Source organism: Vulpes lagopus, chromosome 11, assembly GCF_018345385.1.
Source record: "Vulpes lagopus strain Blue_001 chromosome 11, ASM1834538v1, whole genome shotgun sequence".
Taxonomy (NCBI): domain Eukaryota; kingdom Metazoa; phylum Chordata; class Mammalia; order Carnivora; family Canidae; genus Vulpes; species Vulpes lagopus.
Window position 1 is genome coordinate 50,232,448 of NC_054834.1, and position 7,978 is coordinate 50,240,425.

At 45.6% G+C, this 7,978-nt stretch overlaps 1 protein-coding gene across 1 annotated transcript in view; it reads right to left on the reverse strand.

The window, feature by feature from the left end:
• HSD17B12 (hydroxysteroid 17-beta dehydrogenase 12) overlaps nucleotides 1-787 on the reverse strand; it is a 168,655-nt gene extending 167,868 nt beyond the window's left edge. Inside the window, exon 1 of the mRNA XM_041722259.1 lies at nucleotides 502-787. Within this exon, the coding sequence (XP_041578193.1) occupies nucleotides 502-661 (160 nt within the window). The 5' untranslated portion in view covers nucleotides 662-787. The remainder of the gene's footprint in view (nucleotides 1-501) is intronic.
• Nucleotides 788-7,978: the final 7,191 nt, after the last annotated feature.

The following is a 7,978-nucleotide window of genomic DNA, read 5'->3' on the forward strand; positions in this document are numbered from 1 at the left end:
AGAAGCGGTGGCTCTGTGACACCGCAGGACTCCAGGGAAGTTTAGGACAATCGAGAACAAAACAAAACCCCGTAGATCCTATGAAACAGACCGAATCCAAATAACTGGGAGAGAGGCAAGTTTCAAAAAAAAAACCAAAACAGCAGGAAGACTTGTGAAATTCCACGTCCTCTTCGTCCATCCTCATGCCCCCCAAAGCCCACAGAATGCCTTTCGTCCTGCGCACGGGGCCACTATTCAAATCAAGCGAAAAACTTTATTAAAACACACACACAGACACACACGCGCGCGCCGTCCCGGGGGCGAGCCGCGGAGCGCAGGGCACCGCCGGGGGGGGCCGCGAGGTGAGGGGTCCAGGCCCCGCCCCCCACCAGGCCCCGCCCCCCGCCGCGGCCCCTCCACCGTCGGCCGGGCCGAGCCGGGCCAGCCGGGGGCGGCCGGGGTCCAGCGGGCCCGCGGGGAGCGGGTGGGGCCCGGAGCGGGGCGCCGGGCTGCACTCACCTGCCCACTCTCCGAGCTGCGGCCCGACCCCTGCCTCGTGACTCAAACCCCAGAGCCGAAGGGCCGTGAAGAGCGAGCACGAGAGGCGTAGGGCCACGTAGGCCACGGTGCCCGCGCCGACCCAGTACAGGAGGCCGGCGGCAGGAAGAGCGCTCTCCATGGCTCCAGCCGGGCCTTACTACCTCCGTGAATGGAGCCGCGAATGAATGAATCCAGGAAGAGGCGCGGGCCGTGACGGCGAGCACGACACCGACGCGCTCGACTCCGGCGCCGCTTCGGGCCTAAGTCCCGCCCACGGCGCCATAGCCGCGCCGCCATTGGCTATCCGGCGCGCCCTCTGCGCGCAGCGCGTCAGCCATTGGTTGGCTCCAGCCTCGCTCCCCACCCACGTCGCTCCCCCCGCCCCCCGGCGCGGGTCCCCTCGGCGCCGGCTGATCGCCCGCCTGCCAATCCCGCGGCAGCCCCGCCCCGCGCGTCGCCACGCCCCCGTGATGCCGCTCGGCTCACCCCACCGCGTCGCGCCGGCCGCTGATTGGCTGTGGCCGTGCTCACGCCTGCGGGAGGCTGCGCTCCGATTGGCCCGCGAGACCCGGCTGGGCGGGCGCCCGGGACTCCAGGGGGCGGGGTCCGCGATGCTGCGAGTGAATGGAGGGCGGTAGTAACAGGTGGGCGGGGAGGCGCGGGCTGGTTCCCACCCGGGGCTCTATCCTGCCGTCAGGTGCACGTGCCGCCGTCGCCCTCGTGAAGTTTCCCGGGTCGAGGCTCGCGTCGCGCGCGTCTGTGCCTGCCGCGGCGCGCACCTTCCCCCGCGTGAAGCGCCGCGTCTCCGAGGCCCTGGAGTTCAGGGCAAATAACTCCATGAACCCAGGTAAGGACCATGGACCATTTAGGACCACGCACGGGGACATAGCTGGAAGATGAACGAGAAATAGAGGAACACAGGCTGATGAATAAAGAGTTTGGGGAAGAGACTCCATGACGATAGAAAGGTTTCTTTTACTCTCTTTTTAAAAAAAATTTTTTTTGGAAGGGGTGGGGAGATAGAAAAGTGTATGGACCTAGTAGAGATAAGAAAATCACCTTGGCAGAGCTCCACAAGGTAAGCGCGAGCACCTGTGTAACGTAATAGACTGCTTCGCCCTCCCTCTCTCGTCCACCCAAGAGTTTTTGTTTCCTTTTTCGGGCATGGATCTGGGTTCATATAAAACCCCTAACATTTTCTTAGCCGGTAGGGACTGATGATTTCGAGGCTTTTTTAAAAGGCACGAATTGAAGGGTAGTAATTGTAAGAATCAACAGCCCGACATATCCTGAAGCTAAGGTAATAATGTCCTGATATATGTGGTTTCAGAGCCTTAGCCCTCTGCCCAACCCCCCTACTCTTTTTCCACCCTCTCATCAGATTAATTAACTATAACCCTGAGGCTGTTACTGTTCTTTATAAACTGTCAAGTGTCTAGCAGAAATCAGCCGTGTGAGTCGAGCAGGCACATCGTGTTTTGATTGAATTTGACACCCCCAGCCGAGGCTGCCTGTCCAAGTCCATGAAATCCCACCATTGCTCTGTCTCAACCTCGCCCTCCAGCCAGTCTTCACCGCAGTATAGCCCCTGATGCATGTATCCTGATTCATCATCGCTCACCAACTAAGGGCCCTCAAGATATCTGCGCTCCTTACAAAAGGGCAGCGGGAGGGGAAGAAAGCTATCATGAACCAATAATGCAGGGAGGGTGCCTGCTGGCTCTGTTAGGGTTGAGTTGGAGCCCCACGTTGGGTGTAGAGATTACTGACCACTAAAACCTTAGGGGCGCCTGGATGGCACAGTCAGTTAAGTGGGGTCCTGATCTGGGGTGGTGGGATGCACCCTGCATGGGACTCGGTGCTGGGCGGGAAGTCTGCTTGAGGTCCTCTCTCTCCTTCTGGCACTTTCTCTCTTTATCTCTCTCAAATAAATAAATATTTAAAAGGTAAAATCCTAAACAAATAAATAAGCTAAGAATATGTGTTTTTGTGGCATTTGTATGTATGTCTATGCCCCCCCCCCTAGAACTTATGATTATTGGGAACACTATGCTGTGAGTCCATAGGACCTAGAACAGTGCCTGGAACCCTGAAATAATAAAAATCTGGCCGAAAAATGGAAGTCAAGATTCACTCATTCAACAAATATTACTGTGCTGTGTGTACCAGAAAGTGAGCTGGGTACTGGATATCCAGGGGTGAGCAAGTGGTCAATTCTTAGTCTCATCCTATTGTACCGTTCCGTAGTGAGTGGCCTCTGTTGCCCTCACCAGCTACTCCTTCCCAGAGTCCTTCAATGGCCCCTCCCCATGCTGGCTTCTATACGATCCAGTGCCCTTGGACTCAGACCCCTGCTCTTTTTACTTCTCTACACAGTCTCTCTACATGATTGTATCCAGTCCCTTGGTTTTAAGTGTCAACTGTAGGTTGATGAATTCCAAACGTCTCTGGCCAGGCCCAGCTTCTGCACAGAGGTGTGCATGAATGCATCACCTCTACCTGCCTACTCAGCGTCTCCATTAAGATGTAAAATAAATACCAACATCTCAAGTGAAACATGTTCAAAACAGGCTCTACTCCATCAAACACACACACACACACACTTCTCTTCTTCCAACTGTTAAAGGTACCACCATTTACTGACCTTCTAAGGTTTAAAACCTTAGGGGTCGGTTGTTCTTTCCATTACATTCCCATATTCAGTACCACCTCCCCAATATATCGTTCACACTGCCTCCAAAATGTATCCCGACTGACCACTTCTCTCCACCTCTGCTACTTACCAACCTGATCCAAATCACAAACATTTCTTCCCTGAAATATGGCAATAGCCTCCTCCCTGGTCACCCTGAAATGGTCTTGGGGTTTGTTCTCCATGAAGCAACTTGAGTAGGTTTTGGGTTTTTTGGGTTTTTGTTGTTGTTGTTTTATAACTCAATGAGATATTATTTCTTCTCCTCAAATCCCTTCAAGGACTTTATAAATCAGATTAAGAACAAAATCCTTCAAGACTAGTTTATCTGCCCTGACCTCTACAGCAGCATCAACCATGCTCTCCTGTGCTCACTTGATTCCAGCCACACGTCTTGAATTTCCTGAAAGAAGTCAAGTTCATTCCAGTCTCAAAGCAGTTCTATTTCCTGTTCCCTTTCTAGAACCTCTTAACCTCTATCTCCCAAGGCTCACTCCTTTATATTATTTGGGCTTCTGTTCACACATTCTCCCACTTAGAGTGGTTTTTCTCTGATGGACCTACCTAAATAGACCAAGTCGCCTCCTCTCCTTTGCCCTGTCACTACTTATTCTTTTACCCTAATTTATTTTCACACATTATAACACTTAATGCCTTCAAATGGTTTAATTATTTGGTTTTTGTCCACCTTCCCAATAGAATGTAAGTTCATGAGGACAGTGACCTTTACTTGTTCACCATTGTATCTTCACCTAAGATGTGCACCTAAGAATAACTCACCCTTAGGAGTGTGCAATAAACACCAATAAATGAATGATGAATAAATGGAAATAGTCTAGCCAGAGAGGCAGACATTAAGCACATCCAACGAGTTATATGATAAAAATTGTAATGAGTAAAAAGAAGAAAAGAATAGGGCTGAAGAAAAGAGGACCTAGTTTAGATGGGAAGTGAGGACTGCCCTGAAAGGCCTTTCTAAGGGAGTAACATTTGAGCTGGAATCTGAGGCTAAGTAGAAATTAAATCAGGCTGGGCAGAGGAAGGAGAGAACAGCAAATGCCCACTGAGGGTTTTGCTGTGATTTTGAAGAACACATGTGCTTCTAGCACCTACCACAGCATCTGCCATAAAAGTAAACAGGCAACAAAAAATAATTCTTGATTTTGGATTTTTTTTAATGAACAAGGATAGGTACCGTAGAGATGGTACTTTCTACTGTTGTTAGTATTCATATTGAGTATGGTATTTTCACTCAAGGAATATCGAAGATTGAAACCATCTCATTTTGGTACCCATTTTCTTTCTGTAAGGTCTGAGGAGAATGCTTACAATTAATAGGAATAATCTTTATTAAGAATGCACACATTAATTCTGATCACCTCGGCCTTTTAGGAACATTATTCTATTGACTAAAAGAAAAAGAAAGCAGCATCACAGAGTGAAATGATCTGTGCCAGAGAAAGCCCTTTGGGGTCCAGATGGCTCTATACTTTGGGAATTGAATAGCAATCCTCTGTCTATGGAAAAAATTTATGAACCACTGAGAACCTCTAATGCAGGAGCACGTGGGTGGCTCATTGGTTAAGTGTCTGATTTTGGTTCAGGTCATGACCTCAGGGTCCTGGGATGGAGCCCCACATGAGGCTCCCCGCTCAGTGGGGAGTCTGCTTGTCCTTCCCCCTCTACCTCTCCCTTTCCTCCTGCTCATGTGCTCTCTCTCTCCCAAATAAATAAAATTTTAAAAGTCAAAAAATTAAAAAAAAAACCCTTCTAATGCGTACAGAAACCTACAATGATTCAGCAGTATTCCGTGCTAACATTTAATGTACAGACCAGGATCCCCAGGGATTGGCGGAACCATCCTAACCAAACATATGAAACCATTAATGGCTCTCTAAAGAGGAAGCAATACTATAAAACTCTGGGCTTTGGTGTCAGGTAAATCTGGGACCAGATCCAACTCTAACTCTTATTAGCTGTATGATCTTGTATGGATTTGGCTACTAAGCATCCAAATTTTACATCAGTAAAATTGGACAATGGAATATTGAGCATTTAGCAGTGACTGGCAAAGAGGCATTAAGTGTCCAGTGAGAAAAATGAGGCTTAAAATATCTAAGTGACTTTCCCTATGGACGCAGAGCAAGTAAGTGGCAGAACTGAGATTTCAGCTAAAAAGGTGTGTTTATGAAATTGTGTCTCAGTAACTAGCTCAGAGAAGGCAGCATAAAAAATGATTAACGGAGAGGTGAGGAGTCTCTGGAAACGGTTGGTTGTTAGACAAGTAACATGCTCAGACACAACCACATTAAATTTTAGTCTCATTTATTTAAAAGATTTAGAGTTCAGAACAGTCTTTAATATGGAAAAAATGTGAATCAACAATATTGCATCATGTTAGTATACAGATGGTCTCATTTAATTTTAGATTCATTTTTAGTATTTCTGTAAATTGAGTTTCAGATCAGATTTTCATGATGAAATCAGGAGTAGTTCAATATAATGAAAGAAAATTCCATAATTAGGGAATTTTACAGAAGCTAGGAATTTTTAAGAATATCATTACAACAGAGCTGAATCCTTCATTTGGCTAAATAATAAGACTTACATGTTTTTAACAGTTCTGTCTTCTTCTAGCTCATCTTCATTTAAACACAGCTCGAAACATTGCACTTAATCTCTCATTTAAGTTCAGTTTAGGGTATCCCTGGGTGGCGCAGCGGTTTGGCGCCTGCCTTTGGCCCAGGGCGCGATCCTGGAGACCCGGGATCAAATCCCACATCGGGCTTCCGGTGCATGGAGCCTGCTTCTCCCTCTGCCTGTGTCTCTGCCTCTCTCTCTCTCTCCCTGTGTGACTATCATAAATAAATAAAAATTAAAAAAAATATATTAAAAAAGTTCAGTTTAGATGGTGTTCAATCCTGGATTAAAAAGAAAAAAAAAAAGGAACCATGATTAATAAACAGGTTTTTAAAAATCTGAAATTTTTGGCATTAGAAATCAGGTTTCCAAAAAGTTAATATTTCTTTAACAATATTGCACATTAACATTTATTATGCTTCGTTATTACATTAGCATTTTCAAAGTTGACTTCACATACATTATCCAATTCAAAGGTCACAGTAGCACTCCCATCTTTCCAACAAGAAAACAAACCCTTGGAGATGAACTCTTGCCTAAGAAAACTAAAACCAGTCATCTTGAAATACGTGATTAAAAAACATGTTTTAGGGGCAGCCCAGGTGGCCCAGTGGTTTAGCTCTGCCTTCCACCCAGGGCCTGATCCTGGAGGCCCGGGATCAAGTCCCACGATAGGCTGGCTCCCTGCATGGAGCCTGCTTCTCCCTGTGCCTGTGTCTCTGCCTCTCTCTCTCTCTCTCTCTCTCTGTGTCTCATGAATAAATAAATAAAATCTTTAAAAATAAATAAACATGTTTTAGTATTTTATTTTTTAGTTTCAAAAGCTCACAGAAGTATATAAAGTGAACAATTATCCTGCCCCATCTCTGATTGCCACAAATGGCAGCTAGCAGTTTGGGGTCCATTCTTTAATTTCTTTTTCTATGTAAATATAAAGCTATATGATATATACAAACATACACACTCTTTTAGTTTTATTTTTTTTTTAAGATTTTATTTATTCATGAGAGACACACACGGAGAGAGGGAGAGAGAGAGAGGCAGAGACACAGGCAGAGGGAGAAAGGCTCCCTATTGGCCCGATGTTTGGCCTCAATATCCCGACCCCAGGGTTACACCCTGAGCTGAAGGCCAGTGCCCAACCACTGAGCCACCCAGGCGTCCCATAGACATATTTTTTTTAAAGTTAAAACTGTGATCGTACGAACATTATCCAACAACTTTCTGTCTCCATTCAACAAACCATTACAAATATCCTGGTGAGCAGGGCTGGCATGCTCAGATTTTTGGTGGAGCACAGCGACTCCTGATCTTGGGGTTGCAAGTTTGATTCCCACATTGGATGTAGAGATCACTTGAATAATAAATGAATACACTTAAAAAATATACCATGGTGAAAACTTGAGATATCAATATTGTGCATTAACTGGATTTATTTATTGCACCAACAATCTATTAATCATTCTAACAATCTTACCCCAAATACTCTTTCACTTTATTTTTTTTTAATTTTTTTTTTTTTTTATTTGGTTTTTAAAAATCTGAAATTTTTGGCATTAGAAATCAGGTTTCCAAAAAGTTAATATTTCTTTAACAATATTGCACATTAACATTTATTATGCTTCGTTATTACATTAGCATTTTCAAAGTTGACTTCACATACATTATCCAATTCAAAGGTCACAGTAGCACTCCCATCTTTCCAACAAGAAAACAAACCCTTGGAGATGAACTCTTGCCTAAGAAAACTAAAACCAGTCATCTTGAAATACGTGATTAAAAAACATGTTTTAGGGGCAGCCCAGGTGGCCCAGTGGTTTAGCTCTGCCTTCCACCCAGGGCCTGATCCTGGAGGCCCGGGATCAAGTCCCACGATAGGCTGGCTCCCTGCATGGAGCCTGCTTCTCCCTGTGCCTGTGTCTCTGCCTCTCTCTCTCTCTCTCTCTCTCTGTGTCTCATGAATAAATAAATAAAATCTTTAAAAATAAATAAACATGTTTTAGTATTTTATTTTTTAGTTTCAAAAGCTCACAGAAGTATATAAAGTGAACAATTATCCTGCCCCATCTCTGATTGCCACAAATGGCAGCTAGCAGTTTGGGGTCCATTCTTTAATTTCTTTTT